The 19,166-nt window shown below is 39.9% G+C and overlaps 1 protein-coding gene across 7 annotated transcripts in view; it reads right to left on the reverse strand.

The window, feature by feature from the left end:
- The window catches only part of mybpc2b (myosin binding protein Cb), a 54,581-nt gene that overhangs the window by 12,870 nt on the left and 22,545 nt on the right, over positions 1-19,166 (reverse strand). For 3 of the 7 annotated variants that reach the window (XR_013815677.1, XM_079806368.1, XM_079806366.1), the window contains 14 exons: positions 19,082-19,111; positions 18,856-18,998; positions 18,122-18,281; positions 17,824-17,928; positions 15,116-15,304; positions 14,906-15,040; positions 14,011-14,178; positions 13,840-13,928; positions 13,570-13,765; positions 10,676-10,815; positions 10,296-10,455; positions 8,343-8,479; positions 6,280-6,466; positions 3,465-3,536 (listed from right to left, as the gene is read on the reverse strand). Coding sequence is in view for 6 of the 7 variants with exons in the window: in XM_079806368.1 (XP_079662494.1) it covers positions 3,511-3,536; positions 6,280-6,466; positions 8,343-8,479; positions 10,296-10,455; positions 10,676-10,815; positions 13,570-13,765; positions 13,840-13,928; positions 14,011-14,178; positions 14,906-15,040; positions 15,116-15,304; positions 17,824-17,928; positions 18,122-18,281; positions 18,856-18,998; positions 19,082-19,111 (1,865 nt within the window). In the remaining variant the exon portion in view is untranslated. Of the gene's footprint in view, positions 1-2,842; positions 3,537-6,279; positions 6,467-8,342; positions 8,480-10,295; positions 10,456-10,675; positions 10,816-13,569; positions 13,766-13,839; positions 13,929-14,010; positions 14,179-14,905; positions 15,041-15,115; positions 15,305-17,823; positions 17,929-18,121; positions 18,282-18,855; positions 18,999-19,081; positions 19,112-19,166 lie in introns of those variants that run through there. The other 4 variants (XM_079806367.1, XM_079806369.1, XM_079806365.1 and 1 more) reach the window with 4 other exon arrangements.

A 19,166-nucleotide genomic window follows, 5' to 3' on the forward strand; every position in this document is an offset into this window, starting at 1 on the left:
CTCAGCAGCACCAAGTGGCTGAGCACAACTGCATGCAATGATTTATGCAAATTAATACAGTAAATTGGCCAAGTCAAACTGAAATGACAATGTTTTTTAATAATATCATTTTTTGTAATTCATATTTTTTATGATTATACATACATATACACCGATCAGGCATAACTTTATGACCACTGACAGGTGAAGTGACTAACACTGATGATCTCTTCATCACCTGTTAGTGGGTGGGATATATTAGGCAGCAAGTGAACATTTTGTCCTCAGAGTTGATGTGTTAGAAGCAGGAAAAATGAGCAAGCGTAAGGATTTGAGCGAGTTTGACAAGGGCCAGATTGTGATGGATAGACGACTGGGTCAGAGCATCTCCAAAACTGCAGCTCTTGTGGGCTGTTCCCGGTCTGCAGTGGTCAGTCTCTATCAAAAGTGCTCCAAGGAAGGACCAGTGGAGAACCGGCCTCAGGGTCATGAAGGACCAGTGGAGAACCGGCCACAGGGTCATGAAGGACCAGTGGAGAACCGGCCACAGGGTCATGAAGGACCAGTGGAGAACCGGCCACAGGGTCATGAAGGACCAGTGGAGAACCGGCCACAGGGTCATGGAGGACCAGTGGAGAACCGGCCACAGGGTCATGGAGGACCAGTGGAGAACCGGCCACAGGGTCATGGAGGACCAGTGGAGAACCGGCCACAGGGTCATGAAGGACCAGTGGAGAACCGGCCACAGGGTCATGAAGGACCAGTGGAGAACCGGCCACAGGGTCATGAAGGACCAGTGGAGAACCGGCCACAGGGTCATGGAGGACCAGTGGAGAACCGGCCACAGGGTCATGAAGGACCAGTGGAGAACCGGCCACAGGGTCATGGAGGACCAGTGGAGAACCGGCCACAGGGTCATGAAGGACCAGTGGAGAACCGGCCACAGGGTCATGGAGGACCAGTGGAGAACCGGCCACAGGGTCATGGAGGACCAGTGGAGAACCGGCCACAGGGTCATGAAGGACCAGTGGAGAACCGGCCACAGGGTCATGAAGGACCAGTGGAGAACCGGCCACAGGGTCATGAAGGACCAGTGGAGAACCGGCCACAGGGTCATGGAGGAACAGTGGAGAACCGGCCACAGGGTCATGAAGGACCAGTGGAGAACCGGCCACAGGGTCATGGAGGACCAGTGGAGAACCGGCCACAGGGTCATGGAGGACCAGTGGAGAACCGGCCACAGGGTCATGAAGGACCAGTGGAGAACCGGCCACAGGGTCATGAAGGACCAGTGGAGAACCGGCCACAGGGTCATGAAGGACCAGTGGAGAACCGGCCACAGGGTCATGAAGGACCAGTGGAGAACCGGCCACAGGGTCATGGAGGAACAGTGGAGAACCGGCCACAGGGTCATGGAGGACCAGTGGAGAACCGGCCACAGGGTCATGAAGGACCAGTGGAGAACCAGCCACAGGGTCATGAAGGACCAGTGGAGAACCGGCCACAGGGTCATGGAGGACCAGTGGAGAACCGGCCACAGGGTCATGGAGGAACAGTGGAGAACCGGCCACAGGGTCATGAAGGACCAGTGGAGAACCGGCCACAGGGTCATGGAGGACCAGTGGAGAACCGGCCACAGGGTCATGAAGGACCAGTGGAGAACCGGCCACAGGGTCATGAAGGACCAGTGGAGAACCGGCCACAGGGTCATGAAGGACCAGTGGAGAACCGGCCACAGGGTCATGAAGGACCAGTGGAGAACCGGCCACAGGGTCATGGAGGACCAGTGGAGAACCGGCCACAGGGTCATGGAGGACCAGTGGAGAACCGGCCACAGGGTCATGGAGGACCAGTGGAGAACCGGCCACAGGGTCATGAAGGACCAGTGGAGAACCGGCCACAGGGTCATGAAGGACCAGTGGAGAACCGGCCACAGGGTCATGAAGGACCAGTGGAGAACCGGCCACAGGGTCATGAAGGACCAGTGGAGAACCGGCCACAGGGTCATGGAGGACCAGTGGAGAACCGGCCACAGGGTCATGAAGGACCAGTGGAGAACCGGCCACAGGGTCATGAAGGACCAGTGGAGAACCGGCCACAGGGTCATGAAGGACCAGTGGAGAACCGGCCACAGGGTCATGAAGGACCAGTGGAGAACCGGCCACAGGGTCATGAAGGACCAGTGGAGAACCGGCCACAGGGTCATGGAGGACCAGTGGAGAACCGGCCACAGGGTCATGAAGGAACAGTGGAGAACCGGCCACAGGGTCATGAAGGAACAGTGGAGAACCGGCCACAGGGTCATGGGCGGCCGAGGCTCATTGATGCCCGTGGGGAGCGAAGGCTGGCCCGTGTGGTCCGATCAAACAGACGAGCTACTGGAGCTCAAACTGCTCAAGAAGTTAATGCTGGTTCTGATAGAAAGGTGTCAGAATACACAGAGCATCTCAGTTTGTTGCGTATGGGGCTCTTTCAGCAGATAATGCGCCGCCATAAAGCACAAATGCTTCAGGAATGGTTTGAGGAGCACAACAACGAGTTTGAGGTGTTGACTTGGCCTCCAAATTCCCCAGATCTCAATCCAATCGAGCATCTGTGGGATGTGCTGAGCAAACAAGTCCAATCCATGGAGGCTCCACCTCACAATTTACAGGACTTAAAGGATCTGCTGCTAACATCTTGGTGCCAGATATCACAGCACACCTTCAGGGGTCTAGTGGAGTCCATGCCTCGACGGGTCAGCAAAAGGGGGACCAACACAATATTAGGAAGGTGGTCATAATGTAATGCCTGATCAGTGTAAACACATACATACACAAACACATATATTTTTTTATATATTATATATATTTTTTCTTTTTATTGTATACATGTGTATATATACACACACAAGGTTAGTGGGCTTTGAAAATATATGCATAATATCTGTATAATATGTGTGTGCTTTATCTTACTGCAGATGTGTTGTGAAATCAGTGATGATGCAGTTGCCATAAAATAGTTTATTTTCTGTCCTGCAACACAACAAATGCAGACACGTTACATATACAGTTCAGTACCGAGTGCAGATAGTGTAGCAAAATGAAAGCACAATTATGTCATTCATTTCAGACAGCATTAAGGTATGCAACCGCTCAATAATAACATAGATCAGGAAGACCAAGGTAATCGATCACCGGTTTTACCCTAAACTCATTTATGAAGAGGAGATGCATCGACTACATGTTGAAAGGAAGGTTCTGTTTTCAGTCCCTATTAAAGCCATTGTTTTGAACATGCATAATTGCACAACGTCACCGGTTGCTATAGTTTTGATAAAAATACTTCTCACTGGGGCTTAATGCAGTCAACCGAGCGTTTATTCAAAGCCTTCAAAAGCTACAAAACCAGAGCGCGAGTTTAAGAACACGTGAGCCGCCGTTAATCATTTCATGAGCCTGGCAAACACAAATGACTTTAAAACAGGAGTTTAGGGCCGATCATACTCAATGTCATTTCCGATCCATTTCATCTCTGCTGCCTCCGTTCGTCCTACTCCTTCTTCTCTACCGCTGTGGCTGAGAGAGAGAGAGAGAAAGAGAGAGAGAGAGAGAGTGTGTGTGTGTGTGTGTGTGTGTGTGTGTGTGTGTGTGTGTGTGTGTGTGTGTGTGTGTGTGTGTGTGTGTGTGTGTGAGTGAGAGCGAGAGAGAGAGAAAGAGAGAAAGAAAGTGTGTGAGAGTGAGTGAGAGTGAGAGACAGAGCGAGAGAGAGAGCGAGAGAGAGAGAGAGAGAGAGAGAGAGAGAGAAAGAGTGTGTGTGTGTGTGTGTGTGTGTGTGTGTGTGTGAGTGAGTGAGTGAGAGAGAGAGAAAGAGAAAGAGAGAAAGAAAGAGTGTGTGTGAGTGAGTGAGAGACAGAGCGAGAGAGAGAGAGAAAGAGAGAAAAGTATTTATGAGAAAAGAGGAGATATGATATGCCGTCACCCAAAACCTCTCAACCATTTATGTGGAAGAAATATTCTCGTTACACATAAAACAATAATGGAAGTATACATCACGGTAGTATCTATGATTATAAATAATTTAATTTATGCTGATTTTAAGAAAACAAATGAGGAAAATAAGAATGTAATGAGATTTATTTTTGCATTACAGTAATGAGAATTTGAATATTATACATTACATTTTTTAATGCATTTAAATTACATTTATTTAATTGTCATGAAAATAATATCAATATTATTATTAATTATTTTTTAAAATATTTTTTCCTTTTATTTTGGAGAATGAATATGACCTAGACCTTAATGATACCTTGGCTTTGGCTCGCTCAGTTGGGGACACTAAATATTCAACTATATCATAAAGTCATAATTAACAGATAAAATGTTGAAAACATGATTTTAAAAGTCCTCATTATTAGATAAAAAGTCAAAAATATGATTTTAAAAGTCATAATAGTGAGATAAAAAGTCGTAAATACAACATGCTAAGTCCTAATTATAAGATAAAATGTTGAAAATATGATTTTAAAAGTCCTCATTATAAGAGAAAAAGTCGCAATAGTGAGATAAAAGTCGTAAATACGACATGCTAAGTCATAATTATAAGATAAAATGTTGAAAATAGGATTTTAAAAGTCATAATTATAAGATAAAATGTTGAAAATATGATTTAAAAAGTCCTCGTTATAAGAGAAAAAGTCGCAATACTGAGATAAAAGTCGTAAATACGACATGCTAAGTCATAATTATAAGATAAAATGTTGAAAATAGGATTTTAAAAGTCATAATTATAAGATACAAATGTTGAAAATAGGATTTTAAAAGTCATAATTATAAGATAAAATGTTGAAAATATGATTTTAAAAGTCCCCATCATTAGATAAAAAGTCAAATATATCATTTTAAAAGTCATAATAGTGAGATAAAAAGACGAAAATACGACATGCTTAGTCATAATTAAGAGATAAAGTGTTGAAAATATGATTTTAAATGTCATCATTATTTGATAAAAAGTCAAAAATATGACATGCTAAATCATAATTATAAGATAAAATGTTGAAAATATGATTTTAAAAGTCCTCCTCATTAAGATAAAAAGTCAAAAATATGACATATTAAGTCATTGTGAGATGAACAGTTGAAATTATGACTTTAAATCCAAAATTTAGAATTTATCAGAATTTTTAAAGTCAAAATTATGACCAAAACACACACTAAGATACTTAAGAGATTAAATCATGCTTGTTGTTTTATGTACACTTATAATAATAATAATAATATTTATATTAGTGTTTTCAATTTGTGCAATATATATATTTTTACATGCGTTTTTACATTTTGAAATCAGCTTTCACAACAGAAATGAATCAATCAAAAACTTACTTTAGCTTTTCATCTAAAACAAAATTGATTACCTATCATCAGTGTGCTATAGAAATAAAGCGGACTTGACCTGACCTGTCAGAAACACTTTCTAATTAATACTAGGTGACACTTCTCATTTTCACATCATCACATTTTAATACATTTTGTCTTGGCCATCAAAACAGGTAAATGAATGTCTTTTAATAAGTATATATCGATGCCCTTTTTTTAAAGTTGGGTAAACTATATTATAAACTGACCTATGATATTGCAGAAAATGTGAGCAAGCCTATGAATATCTAACTGTAAACGGTGATGATTAGTGGATGGAATGAGCAGGAAATGTGGCTAATATCCAGTTGATGTGTTCTGCATGCAGAATTCAGATGTGGCGCTATGATAATGTGCTGTTTTAAATGTTCCACATTACGCCAGCCAGTGGCATGACTAAAAAGAGACATGTGAAATTAAGTACGACCGTCCTGCTTTAATTATCTTTCTGTAACATGTTGCGTGGGAGGAAATCCACAACGCATCTAGTTGTTCCCTGCATCTTGAATTCCAGTATGACACACATACATTAGATCACCTTAAATGTATTCATCCTCCTCAGACAATGACTGAGAGGTTGCATAACTTTGTTTTGTCTGTCATGTAACTTCTGAATGTTGTCTGATGGGATATTTTACAGAGGTTTTCCCAGTAATTGTGTTTAAAACATGTCAGAAAACATGACACAGCAGTTTAATTAAGGAAGCATTGAACCCGGCCTGTACTACATGCGCCCTCTAGTGAAATACTGCAGTACTGCTTTGGAAACAATCAGCTCTTGTTCCTTCACAGGTCTGTTTATCATGGGGGTTTTATACTGAGCTAATAGCATTTTCTAACATCTAACCCTTTTATATTAAGGCATTATTTAGTATGTTTATATTAAGACACACACACGTATTACCTCTGATTTCCAGTTTGCACTCCACCTCATCTTCTCCGAGCTCATTTACAGCCTTGCAAGAGTACTTCCCACTGTCAAAGGTGCTGGGTCTGCGGATGTTGAGCGTCAAAACTCCCTGGTTGTTCTGCATCAGGAACTTTGGATCGTCACCTATTATCATCCTGTTCTTCATCCAGATAATCTTTGGCTGGACAGAAACACAAAGAGGTCAAGCTGTAATATAGAATTACTCTGCTCAGAATTGACGTTTAAAGGGACAGTTCATCCAAAAAAGAAGATTCTGTCATTGATTCCTCACCCTTTTTTTTGTCCAAAAGACATTTTTTGATATCCGTTCTGCCCATTCTAGGTAGAAATAATACAACCCCAAATCAGAAAAAGTTGGGACAGTATGGAACACGCAAAAAAAAAAAGAAGTGATTTCTAAATTTACTCTGACTTGTATTTCATTGCAGACAATATGAACACAAAATATTTCATGTTTTGTCTGGTCAACTTCATGTCATTTGTAAATATGCATCCTTTCCTGTCATTCAGACCTGCAACACATTTCAAAAAAAGTTGGGACGGTAAAGCATTTACCACTTTGTAATGTTGCCATTCCTTTTCACAACACTTAAAAGACGTTTAGGGACTGAAGACACCAAGTGATGAAGTGTTTCAGGTGTAATTTTGTCCCATTCTTCCTGCAAACAAGTCTTAAGGTGGGCAACAGTACGGGGTCTTCGTTGTCGCATTTTGCGCTTCAAAATGCGCCACACATTCTCTATTGGAGACAGGTCGGGACTGAGGCAGGCCAGTCAAGTACCCGAACCCTCTTCCTCCGCAGCCAGGACTTTGTAATGTGTGCAGAATGTGGTTTTGCATTGTCTTGTTGAAATATGCATGGACGTCCCTGGAAAAGATGTCTTCTTCCAAAATCTCTATGTACTTTTCAGCATTAATGGTGCCTTCACAGAAGTGCAAGTTACCTTTGCCAAGGGCCCTGACACAACCCCATACCATGACAGACCCTGGCTTTTGGACTTGTTGCTGGTAACAGTCTGGATGATCCTTTTCTTCTTTGGTCCGGAGCACACGGCGTCCATTCCTCCCAAAAAATACCTCAAATACTGCTTCATCTGACCACAGTACACGTTTCCACTGTGTGATGGTCCATCCCAGATGCCTCTGAGCCCAGAGAAGTCGACGGCGCTTCTGGACACTGTTAACATTGGGCTTCCTTTTGGCACAGGACAGTTTTAACTGGCATTTGTGGATGTAACTACGTATTGTGGTACTTGACAAAGGTTTGCCAAAGTAGTCCTGAGCCCATGTGGTGATATCGCTTCTAGATGAATGACGATTCTTGATGCAGTGCCGCCTGAGGGATCGGAGATCACGGTTGTTCAGCTTAGGCTTGCGCCCTTGTCCTTTACGCACTGAAATTCCTCCAGATTCCTTGAATCTTTTAATTATGTTATGCACTGTTGAATGTGAAATATCCAAATCTCTTCCTATCTTTCTTTGAGGAACATTGTTTTTAAACATTTCAATAATTTTCTCACGTATTTGTTGGCAAACTGGCGATCCTCGGCCCATCTTTGCTCCTAAAGGATTAGACCTTTCTTGGATGCTGCTTTTGTACCAAATCATAATTACAATCACCTGTTGACATCACCTGTTTCAAATCACATCATTATTTAACCATTTTACCTCATTACTAGCCCTAAATTGCTCCTGTCCCAACTTTTTTTTAAATGTGTTGCAGGTCTGAATGACAGGAAAGGATGCATATTTACAAATGACATGAAGTTGACCAGACAAAACATGAAATATTTTGTGTTCATTTTGTCTGCAATGAAATACAAGTCAAAGTAAATTTAAAAATCACTTCTTTTTTTTTTTTTTTGCGTTTTCCATATTGTCCCAACTTTTTCTGATTTGGGGTTGTATTACTAGGGTGGCTTGAGGGTGAGTAAATCATTTTTTGGGTGAACTAACCCTTTAAGACAAGGATTCTGTCCACATGTTGAATACAGCATGTATGTTGAGATGATCATTTGATAAGCATTGTGTCTTACCTTAGGGAAGCCCCTGACTGCGCAGCTGATGGCGGTGCTGTAGCCTATAGTTACAGATCTGTTGACGAGGGGTGCGGTGAACTTGGGAGGAGAGGTCATGTCCTTTTCCTTGTAAGGGAGGGGTTTAAATTCCAAATCTGGCAGTGTGACATTGAGAAAATTGACATCAAAATCTACAAACACTGATATCGGTGTAACTCAAATGACACAATCCTGACAACGTGACATGTTTGTTTTGAATATATTACTGTATTAGTTATAGGGTTGCAGGATTAAAACCCGAAATCGCAATTATCAAATCACAAAGACTACATTATAATTAAATAAAAGGTTCACAATAAGGTTTAATTTGCATTAGTTAACATCAACTAACAATGGAAAATACTTCTACAGCATTTAGTAATCTTTGTTCATGTTCATTTCAACATTTACTAATCCATTTTTAAGATGAAAAGTAACAATTACAGCTGGGTAAAAAATATTTTACCACATTTTAAACACATCGTCGTTAACGTTAACATTTTAAACGTCGTTACAAAGTCCATCTCACTACAGTGGTTCTACAATAACTTTATGAATCTGCGAGAATAGTTTTTGTGCGCAAAAATCCCCTAAATAACGACTTATATAGTGATGACGATTTCAAAACACGGCCTCATGAAGCTTCGAAGTGTTATGAATCAGTGAGTCGAATCATGATTCGGATCGTGTGTCAAACTGCTGAAATTTGGCGATCCAAACCGCTGATTCGACTCGCTGATTCGTAACGCTTCGAAGCTTCATGAGGCCGTGTTTTGAAATCGTCATCACTATATAAGTCGTTATTTAGGTTTTTTTTGCGCACAAAAACTATTCTCGCCGATTCATAAAGTTATTTTAGAACCACTGTAGTGAGATGGACTTTGTAACGACGTCTTTAGTACCTTTTAAGGGTCTTGAGAGTGTAAAGTACCATTGAGCCAATGGAGGACTTTCAGAGCCATCAGATTTACACTAAAATATCTTCATTTGTGTTCCGAAGATGAACGGAGGTCTGACAGGTGTCCAACGACATGAGGGTAAGTCATTAATGACAGAATTTTCATTTTTGGGTGAACTAACCCTTTAAGCCCACGAGACCATAGGCGTAGGGTGTCCCATTTGTCTCAGAAGGGTGCTCGTGAGCGCCCCCTTTGCGGTCGATATGCGCCCTTGATGCGCACTTTTGCAGAGCAGCCACTGATGTGAACTCTGCAGCAGACTTCTTCCCGACTGTCAAAGCGGCGTTACGTCATGAAAGTGCGGACTCAGAGGAAGACCGCAAGGGTTTAGGGTGCCATTTGGGACGGGGCCAAACATGGCCTTGAATGGGGTCCTTCAACTAATTAAAGGTATCAGTGGAATTGCCTGATTTAAAATCAGGATATGGTGTCACACCGGAGGACATGGTTTTCAGTGACAAAATGTAGTTCCTATGCTTTTAGAAATATTGTGATGAAAAAAATTATTTTAATTTACTAAAACTATGCCTGAGGCATTTATTAATATTTGTATGCTTCCCTTTTAGGGAAGTGGTAATTTGTTGAACCATGTTTGAGACAGTCACACCATAGGACAATTTTGAGATTTGGCTAGATCATTAGGAGTTTTTATATGAATAGGTCCATGTAAGACAAAGAGATGTTTAACCATTAACAGCATTTTAAATGAGGTCAATACTAATTATATTAATTTGTATCTTGTGTGACAGTGAAAATGCCAAGTCACGTCAATCCCGTTTATCAAAAAGCATTTTTCCCATGAATCCTGCAGCCCTAAATATCTAGCTGGTCAACAACAGTTCCCATAGTTTATCTCCTTTTTAATTGTGATGTTGTTGAACAGATTGGAACAGTTTTTGCAGTTCAGTCGAATAACTAAGCTTCATTTTTATTGTGAAATCTTCCTGAGATTTTTTCCGTTCCCCACACTGACCGGTCTTGGCAATGATGGCGTTGTTCTTGCTCAGACAGGGATCTTCACTGAGGCCGCAGAGGTTCTCGCTGTAGACGCGGAACAGGTACTCGTTTCCCAGGATGAGGTCCGAGACGGTGCAGTTAGTGCGGCGATTGTGCTCATACACCGTAAACCACTCCTACAGAGGATAACAAATGATGCTTTGATTAATAAAGGGAGTCATTCACCCAAAAATAAAACTTCTGCCATCATTTATTCACCCTCACGTATCACCGTAACAGTAGCCCATGACTTGACCCAAATGTTCAATGGAAGAAGGTCATGAAGGCGAGTAATGATGGAATGAACGATACCTTTAATGAGTGTTTTGGTGGATAAATGGAAAGCAGATCTCTCACCTTGGTTTTCTTGTCTGCTTTCTGGATGGTGTAGCCAGTGATCTCACAGTTGCCGTCATCTTTGGGTGCTTTCCACTCCAGTGCTGCATTGAAACCCCAGACATCAGTCACATGCACTTGAGTCGGAGGGCCGGGTTTATCTGGGAAGAGAGTTGGAGTGTCAGGGACTAAACTTGATGAGCGTCTCTGGAGTAAACCAGCACTGTGTGTGAGTGATAAGACAGAGAGAGATTTTAGGGCTGTCAGTTTAACACAAAGTTTCCCAAACTGCGGTTTGGGAGGGAATTGGAGAGGGTGATGAAAGCTAACAATTAATCTTAAATAAATAAATAATAAAATGTAAAATTAAATAACGATTTGATCATTTTCAATTTAATTGATTTGAAATGAATACAATGTCAAATTAAAAATAAATATATAATTTTAAAATTATATTTACATAAATAATTACACTAATAGTAGTGCTGTCAAATCGATTAATCGCATCCAAAATAAAAGTTCATTTTTACATAATATATATGTGTGTGTGTACTGTGTATAATTATGTATATCAGTCCTTCCAGAAAAATGCGGCTTTTTTTGTGATTGTTGCGGGCAAAAATCCTTGATTATGCGGCACGTTTTCTTAAAAAATGCGATGAAAAATGCGGGATATTTATGCAATTTTATGCGATAAAATTGCGGGAACTTGCAAAAACTGCGGTTTGATGAGAAAGAGAAAAAAAGCACTACATCACAGAAAGTGCTGGAATATTTAAGTTCTCATCTTGTTTTATTGAAGACCTTAATAATGGCTCAAATTTACAAAACATTTAGTCAATCAAGTTCTGTAGCTTTACAAAAGGAATATGCTACAACTTCTGAAAAAATTAATAAATAACTTCCTGTTTTACAGATGTAGCTATATAAAACAGACATTTGAGTGCTTCCAATGCACAAAGTGCAATCTCTTAAAGGGTTAGTTCACCTAAAAATGAAAATTCTGTCATTAATGACTTCCCTTTATGTTGTTGGACACAAATTAAGATATTTTAGTTGAATTCCGATGGCTCAGAAAGGCCTCCATTGGCACAATGTACACTCTCAAGACCCATAAAAGGTAGCCTACAAAAGACGTCGTTACAAAGTCCATCTCACTACAGTGGTTCTACAATAACTTTATGAAGCGACGATAATAGTTATTGTGTGCAAAAAAAACTAAATAACGACTTATATAGTGATGACTGATTTCAAAACACGGCATCATGATGCTATGAATCATCGAGTCGATTCATGATTCGGATTGCGTGTCAAACTGCTGAAATACGTGACTTTGGCGATCCAACCCGCTGAATCGACTCATTGATTCATAACGCTTCAAACCGCTGAATCGACTCATTGATTCATAACGCTTCAAAGCTGTGTTTTGAAATCAGTCAGCACACAGGGAAACTGCTTTGCTCTTTTGCTGTTATTTTTGTTGGCCAATGGGAGTTTGTGCTGCATCATGGTTTCACCGGTATCTATGGTTTCTCCACGGGGTTTGAAGCTTTTCGATGACGTTCGCGTCGGGTAATCACGTCACTTCAAAACGTTCCCATGGCAATAGGCGGAAATGGCGGCTCTTGTGTGAAGTAAATGAAAATTTTTCAACTTTCTGCTAATATATATGACTTTTTTTGCAACGAAAATGCGGGGATTATGAAATCATGATAGCCCCGCATATTTTGCACGCGGAAATAGGCAATTTATGCGGCGAAAGTGCGGCGTATTTGAAAAAATGCGGCCCCCGCATGAATATGCGGACTTTGGCTGATTATGCGTTAAATCACGCAATCGCATAATCGCGTTTTTCTGGAGGGACTGGTATATATAAAAACAAAATCATTAATGTATAAACTGTATATATATATATATATATATACATATAATATATAAATATTTTATATATAAATATAAAAAATGTTTTTCTTAAATATATACATATTTATATATGAATAATATTTATACACAGTACACACACACACACACACACACACACACACACACACACACACACACACACACACACACACACACACACACACACACACACACACACACACACACACACACACACACACACACACACACACACACACACACACACACACACACACACACACACACACACACACACAGAATGTAAACATGAACTTTTCTTTTGGAGGCGATTAATCGATTTGACAGCACTACTGTTAACGTAATTATTTATATAAATATAATTTTAAAATTTATATATTTATTACATTTGATTATTTTCAATTTAATTGATTTAAAATGAATACAATCATTATTTAATTTTACATTTTATTAATTATTTATTAATAAATAGTAATTAAATTATACACATGTAAAAATAAAATAAATACATAACTATTATTTAATTATTTATATTCACATAAATAATAACTAAATTTATAAAATGTATAATTATTAAATAATTAAATAAATAATAATTAAAACAAAATATTACATGTACAATTACAATAAATAAGCGTAGGTAATTAAATATATATACAACAATGATCAATTAAAATAAATATTTTTAAAATACATTCAAAATAAATAACTTGCTATAAAAGATTCAATATATTTATTTGATTACCTGCATGTCATGTGACTGAAATCAGAGAACCGTGAACATGCAAATCTGAAATATTTACTTAAAATCTCAGCAGGCAAGTTAATATTTTGTTTTAAATATTGTGTTAAAAAAATATTTAATTAGTTATTTGTTATTATTATATGTCTATTATTTCACCACTAAACTATATATCAGTATCGACCAATGAAAAATCCTTATTGGTACACCACTAGTTAGAATGATATTCATTTGTTGGATAAAACGGCATCTACACATCTTTTTGTCTTACCTACAATTCGGATGTCTATGATGGCTGAGTCCTCCATGTTTTCAATTTTCAAGACAAGTGTGTATTTTCCCGAGTGATCTCTCTCAGCGGAGCGGATGAAAAGGATGGAGTCGACGTTTGAGTTCCTGACACCTACTTTCTTCTCATCTACCGGCTGGCCGTCCTTCAGCCATGTAGCAACAGGACGAGGTTTGCCCTAAAACACACACATATACTTGTTAATTGGTGATATGGATTTGGATGTGGTTGATCTGTATTTAACATACACACCTGGAAGGGGATGACAAGGTTGATTTTCTCTCCGACCCTCCTGATGTATTTGGTTCTGAGGTCACGAGGCAGACGGATCTTAGGATGCTCTGAAGCGAGTGGAGAACATCACTGTGAAGAAACAGCTAGAAATACACACCTCATGTTTCATGAATCTTTCTTTGTCCTTACCCATAATCTCTCTGACAGTGACTGGTTGCCCGAGCAATGCAGGAGGGCTTTGGCCTGCAATATTTACTGCAAACACACGGAAATTAATCTTCTCTCCAGTGGGAAGGTTTCTCACCACGTAACTGTGACGCCCAACGAGATCCGTGTTAGCAGGATGCCACTCCGTTTCTGAAACAGAGAGACAATTGCGCAATTGCGAGTTTACATATTTTTGATATAAACGCAAAAATTGTCGCAATTATTTTTTCCTCAGAATTGGACTTTATAACTTGCAATTGCAGTTTAGATCTCACAATTCTGAGAAAAGAAGTCAGAAGTGCAAGATATAAACTCGCAACTGTGCAAAAAAGTCAATTCTGAAGAAAAGGTCAGAATTGCGAGTTTATATCACGCAATTCTGACTATATCTTGCAATTCTGACTTTATAACACACAAATGTGACTTTATATCAAAATGATGTGATTAGGTAGCAGCTTACGAGTTAACATCCACTGCATAATTTGAGCAGTTAGCTATTACATCACAAGACTAAACATCATTATTCAAAAATACTACTCATACGTATCAAACTCAGCATTCCTGAACATGTGCTTTCTGCAACTAGCGCTAATTGTTTGGGCCAGCGATAAACTATAAATACTCGGCTAAAGAAATAACTTTTTTTTTAAAGAATTTTCCCAGACAACAACAAGATTTTCCAGGACATTTTACATTTTGTCTAATTTCCCATGTGTTTTCCAGAACTGGAAAATGTGTTATCAATTTTCCAGGTTTTCAAGGTTTTGCAGGACGAGTGGGAACCCTGACAGTTGAGAACTTGGTTCCACTATGTGTCCACTAGCTTTGTGTAGTGTTAGTTTAGGACTGGAATAATTCGCTGTAGAAGACGATTCACCTCCTTCCTTGCAGTATTCTATGAGGTATCCATCCAGCCCTCCAGCTCCGACCTTCTCCGGAGCAAACCACTTCAGTGAGCACGTAGTGTCGGTGACATCATCAACGGTCAACTTTGTGGGCTCACTGGTGGGGGCTGAGAAAAAGAAAACCAAGAGTTAAAACAGGAGACATCAAAATGACATCGCAAAAAATTGCAACTGGTTCTCACCGATTGGCATGAATGGTTTGGAGTTGAGACTGGGCGCTGACATCCCGATTCCATTGACGGCGAAGACTCTCATCTCGTACAGAATGCCTTCAATCATGCGCTTGGCGTCGTATGTTGTGTTCTCATACACATCATAGTTAAGCTTCGTCCATCTAGATGATCCTTTCTTCTTCCTCTCCATCAGATAGCCTAGGAAACAGAAGCAGAACAGATTCCTGTTGTTATGACGCAGTGACTTCTTCCATGTGAGTCTAATAGGCTATGGCTAGGGCTGTAACGATTTGACCAAAAATAAAAACCTCGATTAATTGAACATTTGACCTCGATTACGATTAATGAACGATTATTGTACTCTTTTTTTTTTTTTTTGCCCTCTTAAGGTTGAGTAAGTTCACTGATAAGGTTTGTACTGTAAATATTTTCTACTATTAAAGGTGGAATTTTTTTTTTCTAATGAAAAAGTGCATTTCTTTGTGATTTTAAGATTTTATCAGATACAGATAAATTAGCACAGTAGGCCTACATTACATTCATCTGAATGCATCATTGAGAGAGTGATTGTGTGTGAATTACTCATACCGTCTCTATTCATTATGAAGCTGCGGTTTGTACTTACTGCAAAGGTATTAAAATATATGCCTATAACGGTTGAGTTTCTAAGCTACTTTAGTGACTTTACTTTAGTCACAGGACAGCGTTGACACTGCGTTTCTGCGCTCCTCTGCGCACGATCTTCACGTGATGTGCGAGCTTCTGTCTGAGTGTTCGTTTGTCACAATAGATCAGGCATTAGTTCAACATAATACACATCTGATGGACTAAAATCACTTTAATGTTCAAACTGGCAGGCCTTAAAACACATACAAATGACAAGCTTTGCGAGGACGCAGGTGAAAGATCTGCCTTCAGGGCGCGCGCGAGCATTGTCAGAGACGTGACACGGCTCGGCTCTCTGTGTGTCAGAAAAAAGCTGAGCACTGAACGGACAAGTTTTCCGTATTGTTGTTTTTGAATAGTGCACAATCGCTTTAAATGTTGAAACTGGCAAGCCTTTAAACGCATGTACTTGACAAACTTTATGAGCACGAAAGTGAAAGCGGCTTCGGGGCTTGTGCGCGCCGTCTGTGTGTGTGTGTGTGTGTGTGTGTCAGCGCGTAAGCTATAAGAACAGCAATTAACTGACCTGTATAAACTGTGTAAAACATGCAGTTACTATAGTGATTCTGGGCACCTATAAACACAGATAACTGCTCCTGCATCTGTGTGTGCCTGCAAACTGCACTTGATGTGACTGACGGGGTGGAGTCACGTGAAAACCGAAATAACCGGCATGGGAAAAATACGTCGGTTAGAGGTTCTGAATGTCGGTTTCGGTTATTTTCCGATTAATCGTACAGCCCTAGCTACGGCCACACTGTCAGTTTTTGGGATCGACAACTGCATTTACTTACAGGAGTCTTGAAATGTCCTGTTCACACAGCAACTTACAGTAGTGTCTGTATGAATGTGCAACAGGAGTCAAGCCCATATTCTCTCATCAGTAGGGTTGGGTACCATTCACATTTTAACCGGTATCAGTACCCAACGGTACCTTTTTTCGGTACTTTAGGCATGTTTACATAAATAACTGTAAAGAACCTGTAAGTCGTTTATAGAAGTGTTATTGACATTATGCCAGAGCTGCCCAGGTCTCTGTCTGCCATTGTCTGTGACTGGATATGTTTTTTCTGGGGTAAATGTGACGTTAAATGACATTGTTTACTTATTAGCCGTTTTACTTACGTCTTTCTGCGGTTGAAACTTGAGCTATTCCATGTGACATGATACGGATTTCAGTAAGTTATCCTGTATCTTTTAACACACTTTCAGATGCTTATTTATGTTTATTTTGCGCTGTTACTGGTATTAAGGCGGAAGAGAAGATCCGTTCATGTGCACGCTGCCGGTTCCCTTGAGCTGAGCTGCGGCAGAGCGATCTCGCGCCACAGCGCCAAAACGGTATTTATGCTTTTGAATTTCATAAAAAAATAGACGTAATTTGAAATCTGAGACTTTGTTTTATATCAATAGTAATTAAGCACAAAGATTATAGCGATTTATTGGATGGGAGGTGCGCTACCATGTTTATTTAATTCATTAACTGAAAACAGGATGACTAATCAATTCTTGGGATTTAAGAATCTATATTGTTTTGTAAAAGTGAGAATCGATTAAAATCGAGAAATCGATTATTTTTTACCCAGCCCTAGTATTTACTATGTCAACAGCATAGGAGACTGGCATAGACGAAAAGAGATTGTTGAATAAAGTCGTTATTTTGTTTGTTTTTGTGCACTAAAGTATTCTAGTCTCTTCATAACATTAATGTTAAACCACTAGTCACATGGACTGTTTTTACTACCTTTCTGGACTTTAAACGTGGTAATTCAATTGCTGTCTATGGAGAGGTCAGAGCTCTCGGATTTCATCAAAAAGATGAACATTTGTGTTCCGAAGATGAACGAAGGTCTTACGGGTTTGGAACGACATGAGGGTGAGGAATTCATGACAGAATTTTCATTTTTGGGTGAACTGTCCCTTTTAGTACTAAAATACAGATCTGACAACTGTATTCTGCTGCTGTGTGAATGTCTTAGTATCTAAGTAGGTAGGGCTGAATTACCTGTAAAAGGTACAGGTGTGTGTTACCACTAACAGGTGTGTTTTACCCTTTAAAGGTGCTCCTCCATCAAACTTTGGAGGCTCCCAGATAATAGTGGCACAGTCTTCTCCTACTCCAGTACACTTCACGTTTTCGGGAGGGTCAGGAACATCTGCAAAAGTGGAGAGACGGCATGGGTTTGATTTCCAGAGAATGCATGAACTGATAAGATGAAACTGTGCATTTAAGACCCTGAAGATGCATTCAGTGATTCACTCATTAGAGGTTGTATAGTGTTTTGTAGCAGTTCTGGTCATAACCACAGTGCCATCTGCGGGGAGAAAGAGGCAGTGCTGGAAACGCACCTACGATTTTGATGAACAGGTTGGCTTTGTCCTCGCCTGCAGGATTGGTGACAGTGATGTTGTAGTTCCCTTCATCTTCTCGCTCTGCTCCTTCAATGATGAAACAGCTTAGATCTTTCCTGTTTTCCACACGCACACGTCCCTCGGAGTCTGTCACTGGCTGTAATACACATTTATTTAGCAAAATATTAAACAATTTTGCATGGCCTTGTATGCTCACCGCATTTATTTGATCACTAAAAACAGTAATATTGTAAAATATATTTTACAATTTTAAATAACTGTTTTATCTTTTAATACAATTTGGAGCATGTGGATTACCCACTAGGCCAAATCTCAAATAAGTAACTTCAGTTATTTTATGAATTATTTAAAATGTTTTACACAATATAATAAAGAGTCGGCAACCTATGGAGGGATACTCACGGGCACATGATAATATCTAATGAGGTGTATGTATTTAATGTAAAAAAAGTCCCTCAAACTTGCATACAGACGTATATTTCGAAGTAATCATTCCTCATAGTCACACAGCCTGTTTTATTTATTAAGTTAGATGCTATAAATATTATTAAAAGTGTGAGATTTGAACCTTTGCCAACACACCGATTCAACAAACCATTCTGTGATTATCCCTCCGTGTGCCATAAAGTTGCAGACTGCCGTATTAGAGTCTTAATTAATGATTTAACCATGTAGTAATTGTCATAAAAGTTACGCAAGAGTGTGTGTACCTTATCTCCCTTCATCCAGCAGACGGTGGGAGCAGGCTCTCCTGTGACCTCCACATCCAGACGCAGCTTGTTACCAGCCACGACAATGATGGTGTTTTGAGAAACCATATTACCAGCCACATCCAAATGGATCTTAGGGGGATCTTAAAAGGAGCAAGACAAAGCAAGTCCGGTAAATAAAACTATAATAAACCTGAAATAAAAACTAAAATAACACGGGTCCTACCTTGTCTGGGAACGTAGTCGATCTTGATTTCTGAAAGAAAAACAATAATCTGATTATGTACGGTCACAACAGATCAACAAATCTG

This window comes from Gobio gobio (assembly GCF_949357685.1).
Source record: "Gobio gobio genome assembly, chromosome: 23".
In the NCBI taxonomy this organism is placed as follows: domain Eukaryota; kingdom Metazoa; phylum Chordata; class Actinopteri; order Cypriniformes; family Gobionidae; genus Gobio; species Gobio gobio.